The sequence below is a fragment of the Cryptotermes secundus genome, unplaced genomic scaffold (assembly GCF_002891405.2).
Source record: "Cryptotermes secundus unplaced genomic scaffold, Csec_1.0 scaffold77, whole genome shotgun sequence".
Taxonomy (NCBI): Eukaryota; Metazoa; Arthropoda; class Insecta; order Blattodea; family Kalotermitidae; genus Cryptotermes; species Cryptotermes secundus.
The window spans coordinates 374,253-395,584 of NW_019739940.1; the positions used below are offsets into that span (position 1 = coordinate 374,253).

General features: G+C 37.2%; 1 protein-coding gene across 6 annotated transcripts in view; it reads right to left on the reverse strand.

The window, feature by feature from the left end:
- Positions 1-3,726: 3,726 nt before the first annotated feature.
- The window catches only part of LOC111872013, a 120,930-nt gene continuing 103,324 nt past the window's right edge, over positions 3,727-21,332 (reverse strand). For 4 of the 6 annotated variants that reach the window (XM_023865476.2, XM_023865477.2, XM_023865480.2 and 1 more), the window contains one exon: positions 16,158-18,039. In XM_023865476.2, coding sequence (XP_023721244.1) covers positions 17,428-18,039 — 612 coding nt within the window. In that variant the 3' untranslated portion in view covers positions 16,158-17,427. Of the gene's footprint in view, positions 5,764-16,157; positions 18,040-21,332 lie in introns of those variants that run through there. The other 2 variants (XM_023865478.2, XM_023865481.2) reach the window with 2 other exon arrangements.

The window sequence follows — 21,332 nt, forward strand, 5'->3', positions numbered from 1 at the left end:
GTTACAGTTCACAACCTGTCACTTTCCTTTGTATCCCTGTGCACCTACCAATGCCTAACCCCCAAGATATACAATCCACAGCCTGTGTAGGTCTCAGCGATCCTTATACATCTGACAGGTCTGTGAATACAAATATTATGTTTCTGGACATTATCCATTGTCCTGTTTTTTTATTTAACATACAACGTTTCAGAGACTGGATTCTGTCTCTGTCTTCAGGTAAAAACCTAGGTCCAGTGATTGGAGTTGCTCTATCAATTGGGCCCAAATGAGTAAGTTTTACCTGAAGACAGACACAGCATCCAGTCTCAAAAATATTGTGTTTTAAATTAAGAAAACAGGATGATGGATAATTTTCAACATACTAATTATATTAATATACCATTGTCACAAGCCTTTAGGTCTGTGAATGTTAAGCTGGGCTTGGCAAAATGTGATTTGTGGTTTTCCTGTTGACTGGGAGGACTTTTTACTAATAATTTCTAGAAGTTTCTGAAATCTTACGAATAACAAAAAGCATCCAAATCCCAGAAAAGCAGCTTCCTGCTTAATATCCTTCTTCAGTTCTACTTATGTGAATCAACTCCCTTGGCTAAATATCATCATGTCAAAATATTGTTTCTGCCTCACTGACAACCACTTGGACCCATGTTTAAGGTTAGGAGTTAACAATTATATGCTGGTACTGAAATTCACAAAATTAGTGGACTCGATGCAGTGTATTATCTCCTCTATCTTCTTAATTCAATATGCATTTCATTGGCACAGGACTGTATTTTGAAAATATTCTTTAATTTTCACATTAGTAAAATTTCATATTAGAGCCTATATACAAGCTGGCGTAAATTTTGAAATATAAATTACTATTTGAGCTTCATGTTGCACTTAACCTATGGAACCTGCATATTCAAAACTTATTACCTACTAGGAAAACCTACATTAAATTAAATAATAAGTGAACCACAGAATTCTAGGCAATTTGAAAGTTATCATCTGCCATGCAAAAGTTTGCCCAAACCTGATGTATGGACGTTTCATTATAGACAAAATCACATATTACAGTATAAAATCATGCTAGTTCAAAATGCAGAGCATAAAAGGTTATGGACTTTGAATCAAATGAGTGGGTACTGTTTATTTTCACTGTGAACATCATGTACTGGCAGTCAAGAAGACAGCAAATACAAACATTGAAGAGAAGTGCATTCTGCAGGCAAATACAACATTATGCAGGACTAAGAATATTCTGAATATATTTAATGATCCTAAATTAGTAGCAGTAAGGTTATGTAACATTATAATGCACAGAACTGGTATATCATTTTATATAACACAGTTTAAAAGCAAAAGGTAATATGGAACATCAGCAACAGCTGCCTACTAGTTCAATACTGGAATTTTTCAGAATGAAGTGCGACTGAGTTAATCTTATTAAACACTTGGGGGCAAATCTCTTCTCAGTTTGGCTTCAACATTTGAAAACAAGGAAGGTAAAGTATTTAGATTTTATAATATATGGGGCTACCATATTTTAGTTATTGCTCTGTTTCCTACTGCAGACCTCACAAAAACATCCACAGATATGAAAATTTACTCTACTCTTGTCAGTGTGTACAGTAGCCATGGCTGTTAAAGCTATGTGCAAGTATTGCATGTGATCCAAATCCTCATTCCAATCTTCCTTCCTTAGTTACATAAGTAAAATTTAAATTCTTAATTTTAATGTCATTCATTCTATATACTATGATACTAATAAGGAAATAAATCATATCAGGGGCAAAAAATGGGCACTTCTGTTTGACACAATTTACAATGAATCACAACAGTTTTGTCTGCAACAGATTATATTCTAATTGTGACATGAATTTACTGAAGTCAGTCACACAGAGAATGCATCTCATAAAATATTTGGAAACTTCATTAGTACTCACTGGAAAATACCATCTTTCTTCCTTACTAACTGGCACACAATAATGAACCTATTTTATACCTTACTCTCTCAGAGTTTGTATTTTATGGGGAGATCTTGAAGCAACTGAATGACAAATGTTAGAGAGAAGGCAAAATACAGAGGTGACATGTAATGAGCCACTTTTGACACTTGCTTTCACAAATACTGCTATCAGAGACAATGACTGTATTAATCAGCAGTCTCTATATACTTTTCTCATAACCTGAAGAGTTTGTTACTTCTACGGATTCATTGCTTTATTCATCAGTGAAAAACATTTTAATGTTTTAGCTATTCATGAGTCCCAGATTTTGTAGCCATTTTACACAAATAATTTATCTTTCAGTCTTTACTTGCAAAAAAAAATAGGTTAACATGAACTCAGGTAAGGTGAAATTATGCAAGTCAGAAAAACCTCTATAATATGCTCTAACAGACTACACACAGGCAGTCAAATTTCCTTTCACACAATACAAGTTCAATCACAACTTGAGGAGGCAAAACGTCAAATAGGAGCATGAAAATGAAATTATCAGACTGTAAGCAGTAAGGTTAAAAAAATGCACATTTGAAGAGAAAGCAAGAAGTGTACAACATATTTCACTTAATGGTAAATAATCAATAAAAAGAATAAAAACAAACGTGTCACATGAATATGAAAATGTTACTGAGATATTCGTTGCACCATAGAAATGAACATAACATTTAACTATGATGAAGTCAACATCTTGGCAAGAACATGTGATATAGGAAACAATAAATGGGAGAGAAAGTGGATGTTAGGTAAATAGAATACATTTGAAACAACACTCTAAGTAGGCAACTTGTTGCTGCAGAGCCTGGAGGGATTATGAAAAGTATCAGCAGCTGCCTTGAAGTGTAACAGGAATGATCTTGTAATTAAGATAAAGCATGGACATTGGGTCTCTGAGGCCTGGATTACACAGCTCCCATAACCCATCCAAAAGTCATGTTTACTTGTGTCTACTAGTAACAATGTTCTAACTAAAAGAAACTCCATAATAGAAACATTTCAAGATATACATCCAAGTAAGTATCTTAGATTCAAAATACATTTAAAACAATTTGAATAAAAATAAACATTTCTCAGATATAAGATTCTCACAGAGTGATTATGTGGGATATAATGGCCTGAAGTTTGGCAGATTGCTGCCAACAGTTTGTGGACACTTACAGCTTCAATTTTCAGGGTAGAGAATGCTTGTACCCTGAAGATGGATGTAGCAGGTGTCTTCAAAATGCTGATATACAGCTACCAAACCATACAGTGTTACATTCCAGAAAACAATAACCTTCAAGCAGGTACATTATTCACATTAAAAAAAAAGGCAAGTTCATACCCTTTCAGTGCTTGCCTCTAAAAGAGGGAAATGCCATCAAATTTTTAATTAATAATATTGTTACATGACACATGAAGGCCAGAATAGTGGAGCCAGAGGAAACATCCACTGCCAGGCAATAGCTCAGTAAATACTTTCTAAGGCAATGGATGCATACATACATACATAGATTAATTAAAGTGTTATAATTATTTGTAGTTACAAGTCATAAGTGTACAATAAATTTATTAATTAATCCAAACATAGTGTCTGGTCACTAACCTGTGACACAAATAAAAGTCACAATTCTGATGATAAATATTCATAAATAGTAATGGTAGATACATCTTATGAATGTTTGTGAATTAATTTATATGATCTGTATGTTTTGTTTAATATGGTACTGCATCTGACTGTGGCAACAACAGCAGGAAAAATATGGGCAATCAGCCTTACTGATGCTGATACTTGATTTAACTGTCTTAACCACATATCCTATCAATCTGTGAGGATTAAAGACAAGTAGTGGCATACTGGTAATGTTAACTGAAGAGCAATGCTGAAGTCTGGTCATGGTATTGGCCGAACTGACTAAACCCCTCAATAGCAGAGGTATTTCTTTATTTTTAAACAGTTTTTGGTCGAGAGACTATAATGACTTCTTCATAAGGGCAAGAAAATTTAACATGTATGAATTATATTACACATTCTTACAGTCATATGGCTTACAGCTACTATTTACACACTACTCATATATGAATAAAAAAATATTAATTCGTTGCAGAATATTGGTGCAAGGTACAAAACAAATCACCAAGTTGAAGACAGAGTATTAGTGTTTAAGATGCAATGGCATTCATCACAGCATTAATGCTAGTATTAAATTATTCTTTAAAAATGTCCATCAATCTATTATCCAAGATTACAATACAGGAAGAAAAAAGATGAAAACATAAACAGATCCATTTAATATATATTAGACAATGCACTATAAACAAAGCTAACAGTGCAAAATGGAAGAACAAGAATTTACACTTGCAGACAAATCCATGAAACTCAATATCTGATTCAGCCTGCAACATATATGCAATGGAACAATTTTATTGCCCAGTTTGATTTTAAACCATTACAAGAGTGTTAGAAAGTTCATCTTTACAATTTTTGGCCAGGTACCACAGATATAAGATATCTGTGAAGCAGTGTCAAATTGTTATGACTGACCTTAGTGATCACCACACATAATCTTATGTTATGTCTGATATTAAGCACACATTTTACAGTTCCATACTTAGGATGTAATTTTAGAAAGTGGCACAGCTTTCTTTGTTCTGCTTACATTTATTGTTTTGTTAAGTTTATTCCCTTATTCTGGTTTAACTGCTTCCTGTTGTCCTTTGTTTTTGAATCTTAAGAATATTACACTTGGTTGAGTAGAGTCCTTATTCAGGAATAAACCCAGATGTGCAAGTAAATGGCATGTTAACATCTTGATTCAACCATGAACTGTGGTGTCAGATTTTTCACCTATTCTTACAATGATCTGTTTACTGGCCCTAGCACCACAGAACCATAGTGCAGACTCTACTTTGGAAGGCAAACATTTAGGCTGACACACAAATCAAAATGCAGATTATTTCTTATAACTAAATACACTTGTTTAAATGCAATGATAAACAAATACAGACAGAGAAAAGTCTATATTTACTTTCTTTTTCTTCATGCTGAGACCTTAACAGCATGAGTTTGTGTATCAAATTCTCATCCTTACAGACCCTTACATCTAGGTAATCGGTGTTTCTCAATCACAGGCTGTGAGGAAGCTGAGGGTTTGCATCTCCCCACAAGATGGTCCCATGAGATGAGAGGGAAAGGGGGCAGGAAGAGGTTGAGAAATTCTGTACTACACACATCACATATATTTTGTATGCAGAACAGGATATAAAACACTTTGTAGTGAGGAAAGTAGGTTTGCAAATCTTGGCATTCTGTAAGAGTTAGCAGTTTAAGCAACACTGATGCTGTCTTCAAAGAATACAGAGTACCTGTTTCCCAGTAAACTTGAAAAACATTGTCCATGTTAACCTTGCAATGCTGCACATGAAAGTTTCAGCTTACTACACACACATACACGCGCAATCAATAGTGGGAAACCGGTTTTTTCCACATGAGCACTGGTTTTGCAATTGCCATGCTGTGTGAGTATCAATACAAACCAATGTTAACCTTGGCTGTTAGTCTGCATTATTAAGCAAAGTACGACCATCCTTCCTGCACCATGGAGAAGCGATAACGCTCATTTATCACTGAAGCTTGTCACAGGAAGTAATGCGGTGGGCGAACAGTGAATCCTATATGTGGGTGACGTGGCGGGAATTGTGATCCCAGAAGTCTCTGCTGTTGCTGCAGTGCTGCCAATCCTCCCCCACGTGGGTCGCCGGGGTACATTGCATATGTAGGTAGCATATGCGGTCCCTGTCAGATTGAGGCTCATTAGAACAGAACTCACACCATCATCAAAATTATCCTGGATTTATCACCCCAAAAAGTAAAGGGAATCATTCCCAGGTATCTATCATTGATAAAATATTGAAATAATTTTACATCTCAAAGTACACTTGTCAAAAGTTGTTACTGCTGTTATTCAACTAATCCAAACCTCACCCACCTAGAAAAAGCAAGATACTTTAGGAAGACATTATTTATTTGTGACTTGGAACATTCTTTTTTTAAAATAAAATGTATCACAAGAACAGTTTGACAAAGCAATTCATACAACTCATGCTACTATTATTACATTGCAGCAGTGAGGGGGAAATACAGATTTTATATTTTGAGTAAAATTTTTTCTATGCAACTAGGAGTTTTTAAGATCTGACCTTCTCATGGCAATGCCTAAGAACATATGGAACATACAGCATAGCGCCAAATGATAGGATCACAGATGAACTGGACTGATGAACAGATGAACTGAGAGAGAGAGAGAGAGAGAAAGAGAGAGAGAGAGAGAGGAAAACCATCAAACCCCTCAGTCAGGACAGCTGGTGTCCTGCTCAAGGTTCAAACCATGCACTTCCTGAATACAAGTATACAGCATTATCTCTAGATCAACATATTCAGATGCTCATGATACAACTTTTTTTCTACTGGTTAGATTATCCAAATTTATGGAACCTAAATGCATTTTACAGAAGTGTTCACAATTAAAATAAAGAAAATTAGGAAACAGAATGTTAAAGTCAATAATAAACTGAAAATATTAATACAGGAATGTTATTTGTTACAGGCTATTTGATTCCAGAGAAAGCCATTCCTTATTAGAAGAAATATAACTTAGAATGGAATTACTTAGAAAAATAGAGAAGTCTGGAGCTTAGTTATAATAAAGAATGATGTGATTCTTGCATATTTAGACTATAAAATGATTTCTATTCAAAAACAGCTTGTGGGAAAGGCATTAATAATTAAGGAAACTCCAAGAAAATGTATATTTATAACTGAATCTACACATTGCATTATTAAAGCAATGTTATGCTCAGGAAATAATGATGTCAACCAAATCGGTGAAGAAGTTCCTACCAGTCATGACACACAAATTATATGCTTCCAAACTGGTACTGAAATGGTCCATATGGACATCTTATGTGCATGTTTTGAAAAGGAAATAATCCTAGCAAATTTTTATAAACTATGTCATGTTCCATGAGAAATACTAACTACACTTCACATATTCACATCAAAATATTAACATTACATATAGAACAGACATGATGCACTGAAACAAAGACTGCTCATCTGTCACCTGTTACATAACTTATGTTTATGTAACAATCAAAGTAATTCCTGAGCTGACAATGTGCACTCCTGTTAATGGATACCAATGGTTCAAGGGAACATGATGCCTTATTTTAAGGGATGAAATTACTCGACTCTGAATGAGACAGTACATTCCTTCAAACATTGGTATCCATCTATAAGACTGCATATTGTCACAAACAAGAACTGGGTGAGAGAGGGTCTTCAAACAGGGTGCTGAGGAGAATATTTGAACCTAAGATGATGTATCATGAGCTTTATAATTTGTACTCTTCATTGAATATTTTGACAGTCAAATCATGAAGGACGAGATGGGATAGACAGCACATATAGCAGATACAAGAAATGCACACAAAGTTTTCATTGGAAATCCTTGAAGGGCAAAATCCACTTGTAAGGACTAAGGCTTAAGAAGGGAAAACAGTATTAAATTGGATTTTAAAGAAACAGAGTAGGATGTTGTGAACTCAGTTTGACTCAAAACAGAGACCAGTGGCGGCTCTTGTGAACCTTTCTAAAAACTTACAAAACTCTAAATAAAAAAAAATTCAAACCTTTCCATCACAAAACCTGAAGGTAGCAGATGAATAATAAGAGATGGGATATTTACAAACATGTTGGAGTGGAATGGCAAGAACATACAGTGTGTGGGAGGACACAAATGTATGGTGGATACTTTGCTGCATGATATCCCAAAACTATTTCAAGGGCACAGAGGATATATTTCCCAGCTACTATAGCTGTTAGTCACTGGGTTTCAACAAGAGTGTTAATGATATTTGTACTAAAAAATGTGACAACAGTCCAGCCGAACTGCACACATGCGTTGTTAGAGTAGCGTGGCACATGGGTGATACAGGTTAAAACATGAATGACAAAAGATGGTGGTGCCAACATACAAGTAAATATACTACTGCCACACAACATAAGTCAGGCCTAACACACACTACTGCCAACAGAGTCATCTGCAACTTGTCAGTTATCCATGTCAGGCTCTGATGTTCATTATTTAAAATGGATTACATCAAATATCTAACAGCAAGATTCAGGTTTCTTTGATTTGATATTTTCACAGTGATGACTATCCACTGAAAGTCAATCTATGTTCCAGAGGAACATGTCGTCTCTATCTTCAACATCAAAGAATAAGGCAGGCAAGAAACTAGAATGAAGAAGGTAGCAAGGAGAGCAGTTTCCCTTCAAAAACAGCAAGGTGTTATACCCCAGAAGATGGGAATCTTCACAACCACCACTAAGAGAACTTCAAATCCTATTATTTGCTACCCATAGTTATATTATGACTGCGTTGCATGCCTATCTTCATATTGTCATATGTAGGGTGGTGCGCATGATTAAAATGATGGGATCTAGTTCAGTTGATTGGATTTATTAGCCCTTTGGTTTCAACTTCTACACCCGTCCCCACACGCTTTAATTCCACGCGGTGTATGCCTCGACTAAATTCAGTGGAATGAGTCTTATATCGCAGGGGTACACGGGTGTTGGCTCGCTTACGTCATTTTTTTTTTTGGATGCGGGCTCGATCGGTTAACCCCCTAGCACAGGTTCCACAGGAACACCCTCACTCCCCGGCTTCTACTCACTAACTAACTCCTTATTCCCGCTGCTGCTTCCAGAAACCACGTTCTTAGCCATCTTGAACTTTCCACTGGGGGGCTTCATAACCAAATGCACGGACCCCTTCCGGTCTGCACACCTTCTAGAAGTTTCGATCCACAGGTCCTCCACCCCCACAGGCACGGACGAAAGGAGGTATACCTACACCCCCCCCGAATGCAATGGACTCATCAACCTCCCTTCTGTCCCTCGTAACAAAAGGCCAGTTCAGAGGACCATGAACCCTCCGGGGCATCTCACTTCCACAGCCAAACCCAATCGCTAAGCATAAACAGATAAGATACCTCCGTGAAGGGTGCGTACGGTTACAGTTCTCTCTTAATCACATTTAATACAGTGCTATCGCTGTGTCCACAATTACACACATGTACTAGGATTCTCTGTTTCCACTAGTCATCTCCTTGCAACAGATACCAACACAGAAACTATCACTTCAAATCACACTTTAAATCTTCACAAGTCAACAAACTTTCTGTGGCTGTCTCCTACTGAGAACTCAGAACACTGTGACCCACTTATACAGGCACGGGACCAACATCAACCAACAGTAAACACACAATACATGACCCCTACCTACTGTTGCTGTGTGACATCACTGCTCCTGCACCAGCTGCCGAACACACAAAAAACACAGCTTCCTCTACTGCTGCCTGTGTGTATCATATTTACAGAGCTGTTGCCTGGCAATGCATTGATCAAATATGCCACATTATATTCAATTCTATCTGTATTTGAGATTTAAAGTTCTCATGCCAGTTAATATGAAGGATACTATTTTCTGAGATGTGTTGCTGTGTAGTATTGCAGAAGTTTGCTGACCTTTTGGAAGAATTTATTGCCTTCATCTTCTGGGTCAAAGCCAAGCCAGCAGCAGTCACTCCACTTGCTGCTTGGCTTACTTATTGATCCTGAAGATGGAGGCACCTCATAAACTTTTACAAGACTACTTGGTATCACATCACATACTATATTGTAGATAAATTCTATGCTAGTCGAAGAATATTTGTGTCATTAATTAGTTCAAAAGAGTTCTGACAATGGTATGTTACATCTGGGATTACTGAGTTTATGAACTTCGTCCACCATTTTCTCTTCTGAAGTAATGCTGGACAATGGACTTTCTTTCCAGAAACTCAGTCTTCTTCACGGTAACTGCATCCTCACCTAAGGAGCTACTGCTATTGCTAAAATGAATACACAATTTAGGCGTTCACATCACATTGGTTTTATACTGCAAACATCATTTTAGGAACAAAGCTTGAAGCTAACACAGTGGCTGGTCTTTTTCACATCAGACGATGAAAGTGCTGAAAATCTTGATGTTGGATCCTTCTTGTAGGATGAATGTTTATCTGAAGTCCTTACTGCATTCCACAGCCTTCCATTTTTCTTACATTTGCTTTTGTAATTAGATTCTTGGCACAAACAAAAGTGAACAATGCTTCCTTCCTATAAGCAGATTTCATATATTCCATCTTGGAGGTCCCTTATCTTACATTTTCAGCAGTTGGCAGTGACATAATTCTTTTCATCAAAAAGATTCTCAATCACAAAAAATAACTGTCTAGTTAGAATCCAATGGTGTATGTTGGGATAGCCATTTCTCCATCTCCAAACATCTGTTATGAGATAGATTTCTCTCTCTCTGTATAAAGAATCAGCAGTTTTTACAAATGTTATGTTGGTACTCCATGTTATATGAGATAATTTCATCAAAAGGGCAATACACCTGCTATGGAAATGAAGATGCATCGCTGTCAGTTAATGATGAAAACTACGGATGTTATCAGAAAGTTACTAGATCATACTTTCAACATACTTCCAGTATTCACATGCCCGATAGGAACTGAAACATACCGACATAGGATTTTTCATCCATAAGGCACAACATAACCTGGTTAGTACAGAAGACCAATGAATTGAGAAAATAATGAAGGTGAAGCTATTCCTGTAACAGGTCATGGAGGCCCATAGGGTTGCGACACATTGAGGCTCCCACATTTTCTAGATGAGTGGCTCCTAGATGATGTCGGCCTTATGCGCCAGTCACCCTTCACTCCCAGGAAGATTTCTTTACTGGTACTCATTTCTGTTAGAGGCTGAGTTGACTACAGTGTCATAGTGCAGCTGGAAGGATTAGGTCATTTGAAAAATCCAATGACCCAACTGGGAATCAAACCTGTGACCTTGCAGCTTGCAGCATAGTGATTCGATCAAGCTACCTCATGCCTCCATTAAGCAAATAATACATACCAAAATAGTTGTATATACAACACATGAATGAAATTGAATATAAAGAAAGTTAATATATGAAGACCCTTTTCACCCATAAGACACTACTCCAATCAGCATGTTATTTTATATGATCCAACAAGCAGAGAGCAGCACTAATATTTCTAGCACACTCTGTAGAATTTACTTCATTTCACATATGGAAGAATGATGTAGATTAGGCATTAAATATAAACTTTTCACAAGCGGTTAAGCAAAATGAAGACTATGGGTACAACTGCTTCTTGTAAATAAAGCAGTTTTATTAATTACTTAATAAAAGACTTATTTCTGATCAATGCTTTCTTATAGGAACTAGTGCATTCAAGACACAGAATTTTTATAGTGAAAACAGGATAAATGCATACACAAATACCACAAAATATTTTCTGTCAGTTTTTAATAAAATAGTTCAAGGGTAAAATAACAATAAATATATATAAATATAATATGAAAATTAAAACATAATATCAAAGACAATAAGGCAAACACTCATGCTGCTAAGATGACATGGGTAACAAACTGCATACGTTTTGTACATTGATGACTACTACTGCTACTGCTACCGAAAGCTACAGCCTGCAACCTAGTGTATGTCCCAAACATAACCCCAACACTGTGACTAAGAAGGAAATGGAGTACATTTTAGGCAGTCAGTAATTATAGTTGATGAAAATAAACAACAAAATTGAAGAGTAGGAAGAACTTGAACCTCTCAAAGTATGAAATGTGCATACTCTATTAATTTCACACAATTCTTTAATTACATGTCTAGTTATACAAAAGCAACACCATTTTGTTAATTAAAAACATGAAAATGTTAGCATGATATATTACAATTGTCTGTGCAAAAGAAGCAACAATTATATCTATGTAACATATATTCAGAAAGTTAAACTTACTGTTATACTTAACTTAAGAGTTATATGTAGAAAGTTAAACTATATAAAGAGTTTCACACTACAGTAACATAAAACATCTTAGAAAAAGAAAAACCCAATAAACATAATAGACATTATTATGTAATACAGTGATCAAACGGACATTCATATTCTGGGAACATTCAGTTTTGCAACAGTTACCCCTGCTTGCCAAAAGCTAAAATAAATGTACCTGCATATATACTGTGACTCCAAAACAAGAAGCTCTGTTAGTTTCAGTTATAATTACATAAACCTTTGTATCCCTTTCAGTCCGTTGGTACAGTACCTGCCTTCTTGAACTCATGTTATTTTACCTGACATCAGTAACAGTCTGATATATTGGGTTTTCGGACTTTATCCATCGTCCTTTATCCAGGACGATGGATAAAGTCCGAAAACCCAATATATCAGTGTGTTATACACCATCGTCAGAATCCTATAGTAACCAATCAGTAACAGTGTTAAGTAGTAAACTTTGCTGCCAAGCATGTAGCATTCTGACTTTGTATTTCACATGTCCTAGGCAATGACTATCATGATTGAGGTTTTTCATGGTTTTACTCATACACTCCAGGAAATGGAGAGAGTACTCTGAATTAATTCACAACTGCTCCCTTGTGCATCCTTTCATATTTATTATTCACTACCACTGTTAACATTCTACTAAATATAACGTGGGGTATTAAAAGCTTTACTACATAGACTAAGAATGAATATATGAGCTACAGGGAGTTCTCCTGGGAAGACAGTGCCTCCAGCAATGCACCCAAAATCAAAAGAGCCTCACTGTGGAGCTTGTTACATCAGCTAGCAATGGCAGACCTTTCCTTCGTAATATGAATTCAGTACTTCACATGTAAGAGCACTTCAAATTGTGTTCAATGATGCAGTAGCAAAAAACACAAGTTGGCACTGGTGAGAAGTTACAACAGATACATACTCCACAAACATCTTTTTCTTTCAACATATAGTACTACCAGAGGACAACACTATGCACATACACATATGTTACCAGAAAATCAACTTGAGAAGTGTTTTCTGTAACAGCACCATAGTTTTTAGAGTTACATACACACACACACACACACACACATAAATTACATTAATGTGCATGAGATTTATCACTGTGATTATGTAATTTCAGGTTACCACATCTATGAACTGATGTGTGCCAACATACTGCATGAAGGTAAGTTACACAGTCAGTCAAAAATGAGTGAGCAGTCTTCTCTTTTGGAGAACAGTGTCTATTCTGTGGGAACTGATAATATTTTGATGTGGATAAGTGAAGTCAAGTACCTATGTTATACAAAGGAGATGGTTTGTGAATTACTGCTTGTGTGGATTATTAATGGGAGATAATGCTAAATGCTGACATCTACACATCCTTTGATAACATGAAAGGAAATACAAGAGAAAGTTTGGGAAGTTAATAGTACAGAAGCCTACATAACAAATGATGAGAATTCTGGCTATATTCTCAGTGGATGTCACAGATAATGTGTGTGTGTGTGTGTATGCTCATGCATATATATATATATATACACTCAACTCTCGATTATCCGGGGGCGGATAAACCAGTTTGTGGCTTAACTGGGGCTTTTTTGAGGCTTATATGTTGTTTGATATTCGTTCACTTTTGTTTCACATGGTGAGTTGTAACACTATTTTTGCACTAGTATGAACCAAGCTCTGCATATTTTGGTCCCGTTATGCTAACACAATGTTCTAGGGTAGGGGTGAAAGAATGCAAGGATTTGTGGAAAGTTTCAAGGACAGATACACCGCCCCAGTTAGTCTCTTTGTATCGATCTTCAAGTGCGTTAGCAAAATGTCAGGGTGTAAAAGGAAGCGTGTTGTGTTAAGTACATAAAAATGAGGTTGAATAAATTTAAATACAGGTAGGCCTATAGTATTATGAAGGTACAATATTACAGTACTACTTTTAATAAAATTTGTCTTAACCGGGTTTTCGATTATCTTTGTACAAATCACTTGCAGTCTGGGGAAGAACAGCAGACTGTCTTTCATCCTACAGGATGATATCAATCATATCAGAAATTAATCAGGTGACCCCAAAGGAAGATACAGCAACCAGGCTATAATTAGTAATACACAAGGTAAGTATGAATATCCTCATGCATTTAATAATCCTCATTAACAGATAAAAATACAAGCAGGCAGTAAAGTAATACACCCTCATCACTTCAATAGTATCATAAAACACTCGTATGAGTAAAAATGTTCCAAACATCTCACACAGTTTAAAAACATCTGACCATATGTACTGTCTTGTTTAGTCAGCTTCATCAAGTCTGTGTTGTTAGGCTTCTCCTAGTAGATGATGAAAGAGAAGAAAAAGGCATTCAAATGGATGGCAAAGAAATATGTTGGGCACTTCTGAATATGGTAATGAACTAACAGGGTCCGTAAAATGAAGGGAATTTCAGGACTGGTGGAACAACTTGTGGGTTGTCAGGAAGGACTCTGCTCCAGGGAGTTAATTATTAGGTACATCTCTCAACAGTGCTGGAAGTAATTGGTACCAGGACTGTATAAAGTTTGGAAATTTCTTTATATATTTAAACTAGTCATAATTTGTAAAAGATTACATTTAAACTAGGTACATTTATTTCATGGCTTTAATATTGAATAAATATGGCAAAACCAACATCATCAGCTCCCTTACTTTGTTGGCCCCTTAGTGATCACTTCCTGGTTGGATAGTAACTTCACCTAGGAGATATATAGGGAATTATTTTTATAGTTTTCATGTGATGGAGGAAACAGAGTCAAATTCTGAAACATAGTGGGTTTTGTATATATATATAGTTGGAATGACTGACAGAAACTAAATATCTTAAATACCGCATCACACCACCACCAAAAACGCAGCATGTTCCTCTGAAACACTTTTAAACTTCTACCAGACTACACAGTGTCACATCCAAGAAGATAAAACTCTTCACAGTCATTACCTTAAGAACCTCAAACAATTTTATGGAAAAACATGCATTATCTGAACTGGGAAGATATCCTAAAGTAGGGGATCCAACATGGTCCACCAGTTGGCTTCAAGGGTGACAGTAACATTCCAGTCTCCAAATTATGCATTCACTCTTTGCTCCTCTTTGAAAAAGGCAGTGAATTTTGTCAAGTGATTGAAAGTCAGCCAAATAAATTTTGACTTTAGTTGTGTGACCTATAAGCAGAACCATTTCTGGACAAAGGAGCTGAAATCAGTGCACATTTCTCCAAACTTTATTCTCAAAAGAGCTCAGCCCAAATTTAACACACTTCAGCTTAATGATGTCCAGGAGTACCTATGCATGTGGCAGTTTCATCTCAACCATGAAGTATACAAAATCACAATATCATTCACAAACACATCACCCTCTTTCCAATTTATCTCGACTTGCTGCTATTGAAACAAATGTTGGTAGACAGACAGAATGCCTGTCTATAGTGTTCAACATGAAAACAATTCAGAGCTGGTGTTTAATCTATTTTCTCATAAGCAAATGCACTGAATTTTTCTAATTTTGGTAGGTAACACTAATAAATGTTTTTGAATTCTATGAGCCCAATTCTTATTCTTATACTCCGATTTCACATATCTTGTCACTGCATGGCAGATGTATGTATATACATTTTTTATAATGCAGTCCACAGGTAGGTACCTAACATACAACACAGCCCCTCAGAGGTGAGAAGTTGGAAAGTTCTGCCCTGCAGGAAGATAGGAAAAGACAACATTCAGGAAATGGCAGAAGAAAGGATGGTAACATGAAAGTCAGAGAAAACACCAGATTTTGTATCCATATCTGCATGTGGTCTCATAAAAATTTTCACCATTGTGAGTGGATATTTCTGAGGGATGCAATAAAGGTACAGAATGCTTATCAGAGTGCACAAAGCCAAGATGATCTTAAGCACAAGGCATGACATTTTCAGCAGTTTCATCGGCAAATCTTGGTTCCTTGAATGTATCTGTTTGCATTGTCTTCTTAACTTACAATAACAATCACCATTTTACTTCCATTTTTCTAGCTCTGTGATTCTCATTATGGTCAATGCTCTACTTTTGCTTCTACATTATAACTAAACCTGCATACAGTAAGTTGAAATTATAACAACCGTTTTCAAGGAACTTAACAAAGTATCATCCCTTTCTTTTTACACTTTTTTATGAAATTAAGCACAAAATATTTATATAAGGCCTAAAGTGCACATAACTAAATGTTAAATTTACTGTATTGAAACATGTGTAAATACTTTTATAACTGTATATAAAATGCTTTTGTTTATATATGCTTGGCAATCACAAGAACAACAATGACAATAAAGAAATAATTATTTCACTGCTAGAATATTTATTTAATTCTAACTTTGCATTTGACTAACTGTATAGTTAAAACACCCATGTACTTGTTTCAGAACTGCTGAAGAATATGAATTTTGAGAGCTAGAAGATGGGATGGCCATATTTTCGAATAATACTAAGGCCACAGAAAGGAGCCACACTGATAGTGGAAATGACGGGAATGCCTACTGTTGCGTGACTCTCCTAACCCATGTGGCCCATGTCAACTACTCCAAAGCACTTGTTGTTAATAAAGGTTATCACTACAAACAACTTTGTGAACAGACGGGAGAGGGGAGGGGAATAGGAAAAGGTTGCTAGAGGGGGGGAGTGTTAAAAGTGTGAGGGGCACATCTACTGGACTTCTATTGCCTTCTGTAGAGGTGAGTATGAAAATGACATTTGACTACTAGGATTAAAATGAAAACTGAAGTTCTCAGTTAGAAAACCATCTTTAGTACCTAATTCATACGTAATTTTAAGGCCACCTAATGACTACTGTTTGTCTGTACATCTGTGATTGAATAAAATATAATTTTGCTCCTAATAATAATATCTTATCTACAATAACAGATAAATGGATCTTAATGCTAAGACTGATGGATATGCAGTCTCCCTGTTGTGAGATTCTAATAATACAGTGCCTCATTTTCAGTACAGTATGCACAGTTCATCAGAGAAAAGAGGTCACACAAGAATCCAATTAAAAAGGGTGTGTCATACCAGAACAATTATAAAACGTATTATCAACAAAACAACTGATTACCAATAGAGGATATAATTAATGTAACTTTAAGTCTACTATGAGAATGGTCAGTAAAAAAAAAAAAGACTGCTTCATGCCTGCTAAAAGGAACTGATAGATACCATTAAATAAACAAAAGTAGTACTGTTGTAACACAGTAAAATTTGATCAACATGAGGATGCAGAAATGTAGGAGTCTTCTAGGAATATCATAGGCTACACTCATGTACTCTGTGTTTTCCCTCTAAGACTAAAGCTGTTTATATGTATTACATGATTCACAAAATTTTGATTTCAAACAATAACAAACAAATATAATTCTATGTGGTGACAGCCTCATACTGACTACTGATGCAAACAGCTGCTCATATCTGCATATGAGACTATGCACTGTAAACCTGAGATTGATACAACACATTGGGAACCATGGGCTGATAGGCAACCTCCACTGGCAAGGTTGCAGGGATCAGATTAAGACTGTGTCCACTAGCAACATTACCAGTAAGCAAAGAGCTTCCTGAAGTACCTACAAACACTGGAACTCCAGTGTTGCCAACATTAAGATTAATCATATGAACTAGCTGAGCTTTTCTAACCCCAGCAACATCAATGCTGCACGACTGGTCTGGTGTCTTTAAGACAACTGGCTGCACTGTATTGGCTGCAGCAGTTTCAAAAAGGTTGCCCTGCAATGCGAGCGTGGTACAGTTGTCACTACTTCCAGAAGAGTTCATCTGTCCCTGCTTGCAAACAGCAGCAGCTCCACCGAGACCTGCTAAGGTTTCAGAGATATTTCCCTGATCATTCCCAAGAATACTGCCAGGAACTCTAACGTCTTGTCTTGGTAAAGTTTTAGAATCCTGCTCTACTCCTGCACCAGTATTATTTCTGCCAGCAAGTGTCAGTGGAGAGAGAAAGACAAAATTACCAGTAGCTGACGTCGTCAAACTATCCGAAGTCGTAGTAGAAGGCTGAGAGGAAGTGTACCCTGAAACCTGCAACACATGCACCAATGTACCAACATTTAAAAAAAAAATTATGTGCTATTATTATAAAGTAAACCAGAAACATTACCACTAAAAAATATATTAAGCTTGCACATGCACTGAATTAATGCACAGTTTTAAGAGTAGTCACTGCTCTCACAGGCGCGTTAGCTGCAGTCCGACGGCGGAGCTGGACTCTCGAAGAACATTATGTCACATACATAAAAACTGCTAAGGAGGATGACAACTCAAACGATCAAGAAAGGTGTTCAAAGCTCATTTCAAAATTTACAATGCAGGACACCTTCTCTAAGTGACACCACACAGGTACTACCTGAAGTGGAGGGTGTGTCACAAATTCTCTCTCTGTACCTAGCACCACCCCATTATGATAATTCTGACATTATGTCACCAAACATCATTGCTAAGGAGAAGAAGAAGAGGAGGAGGGGGGGAGGAGAAGAAGAAAAAGAAGCTACTTCAGATGTTTATGTGGTAAAGTATTTAACTCTGTTTCACTGTGTCACTGGATGGAAAATACTGTGGTTAGAGATATAGCCTGGTTTTCAATTGATACGTTTAATAAGGAGAATTCTGTGATGCACTTGTAACATGAGAGAAATAGGGCAAGTGGAAGGGAAGGGAGGATGGGTTCTGCCTGAGGAGATCATAGAAACATCTCATCCGCTCTCTGAAGGAAAGAAACAAGGAGGTTCTCTGCAAGGATGATATTCCTCCTGGAACAATTTCCCTCTGCTTGGGCCACTGGGATAATCAGCATGGACCCTGAGAAGAGCTGTCTTTTCTTAAAACTTCATCATTCCATTGAACTTATGTGAGGAAAGAATATGGGGAGGCCAAGAACAACTGTCTGAAATTGCTATTTTCTACCTGCTGTTCCCATTAGCCCCTTACTCTCTTCCTTGAGTATCAATGCCCACCTTCCTAGTAACCTGTCTGTATAACTGAGCTAATTCCTCATGCTATACAATTCAACCCTGAAGATGGAAGCAGTTAAGTTCTTCCAAAATGTCAGAAACAGCCTAAAAGACTATATGGTGTCCAAAAAAACACACTCTGAAAAATTACGACCATCATCACCTCTAAACTACCAGAGGGAGTGGATGTGAAGGCTCCATACATTCCTAACCTCATGACTTGATGGAGATGGCAAAGTTGTCCCTGTGCTTAACTAATTAAGCACTACGTGATGAAGGCGTATGAGGCAGTGGATGTATACACGGTGTGTCCAGATTGTGTTAGGACTGTGTTCATTAAAAATACAAGATGTGAATTATTTTCAAAATTTCACTCTTTTTATTCAAAGTCTCCTTTCAAAAAGTCACTGTACTCCTTTTGTGGAATCACATTTGAAACTGTGGTACATTCCATTTGGATGTCCTGGATGGTGTCATGACGGTTTCCTTTCATCGCCAACTTAACTTTTGGGAACAACCAGAAATCTGCTTGAGCCAAATCTGGCAAATAAGGAGTGACCAGGAACCTTGCTCTCGATATTCAGGTTGAATTTGAAGAATTCTCGCCCACAAACGACTGAGGACTCCGAGATAATAACAAGAATTCACTGTCTGACTTTCTGGCAAAAATTTCTTGTGAATGATTCCTTTGGAATCAAAGAAAACGGTTAGCAGTGTCTTTACTCGACTCTTTTGCACGTGCATTTTCTTTTGTTTCGCCTTCTTTGGGCTCAACCACGCTGCACTCTGCTGCTTTGTGAGAGGCTCATATTGAAAACACCACATCTCATCACTAGTAACAATCGATTTTGTAAATTTTGTATCATTTTGGTCCGACTGTAACATTGCAGTGTTCCACTCTGGCATGTTCATACAGACCTTCCATTTGCCCAAGTCCTCGGTCAAAATTTGATGCACAGTACTTTTTGGTATTCCCAAAAGCTCCTCGATGAGTCTTGCAGAAACACATCTGTCTGATGCAAGGATTTCGGTCACTTTTTTCACATTTTCTTCGGTGCGACTTGTTCTTGGCTTTGATGCACGTGGAGTGTCTTCAATGTCCTCTCTGCCGTCAAGAAATACAGCACACCATCGAAAAATGTTCAAGCGACTCAAACAATCACTACCATACACACTTTTCACCATTTCGTACATTTCTCCAGCTGTTTTGCCTAACTTCAAACAAAATTTGATGTTGGCTCTCTGTTCAACCGCCATTTTCCGACGAGCATCAGAACAGTACTGTTACATTCAAAGTCAGGACACATGACGCAGAGATGCTTGCGCTTTGAAATTACAGACAGCCACAGCTGAAACTTCAAGAATCTTAACACCACAACTCGCCAACAGATGGCATTGCAGAGAGAAAAAAAAAAAAAAAAAAATGAGTCCTAACAGATCCTAGACACACCGTGTAGATCCACATTTTCTTGAACTTAGGACTAGCTGGAGGTGAGTGGTCAGCTTCACACCCTGGCCGCTGTACCCGTGGAGAAAGAGCCCCCAGTACCCATAGGACAGGGGGCTAGGTTGGCCCCAGAGGTGGTCTGGAAGAAGTGGAGAAGAGAAAATTCTTGACCCTACAATCGCTCAGCCTGTAGCCAGTCACTATACTGACTATGCTCTTGATGGAGACAACTGACCAGGTTCAATGCAATGTTCACAGCATGACATTTCTGTTTCATGTATTTTTTGGGGGGGGGCTGCAATTCTTCTCCTAGGTCATATCCTTGTGAGATATGCAGCAGCTCAACAGTTGTAATTTTCTGTACTATCTGTATTCAAACTTGATATACACCCCTTTTCCCTTACTCTATCCCCTCCCTTTGGCCACTGGTCTAACCTGTGTGGCTATAACGGGCACCCCCAGTTATTCACATGCAGCTGCAGAAGCAGAAAGAAGGGTGGCTAATCGGGACAGCCTAGCTTTGGCCCTGAGGGTCAATGGCACTTCAATTCCATTAGTCTGGCTACCTTTATATCTGATTTCTTACCTTGTTTTTATTCAACCAGTCCCTCCACCCTCTGGCATTACTTACGAGTATCTTGATTTGCATTTATGTATTATTCCTGTAATCTGTATCTTTATACTGGCCCCCAGCCCACACTATTTACTGACTGTGCAAGCAAAGACAAATTACATCAAGGTTGGTATCTACAACTGTTGACCACAGCAACTTACTGCATATGTTTAATTCAAACCCACTAATTTCCAACAAATTGTGTTTACTGATGCATTTGTGTGTTTCCCTCTGCCAAGACACTACCACGGAGAAACAAAATGTCTAAGGGTAGTGGATGAGATGAGGAGATGGTTTGCAGTTT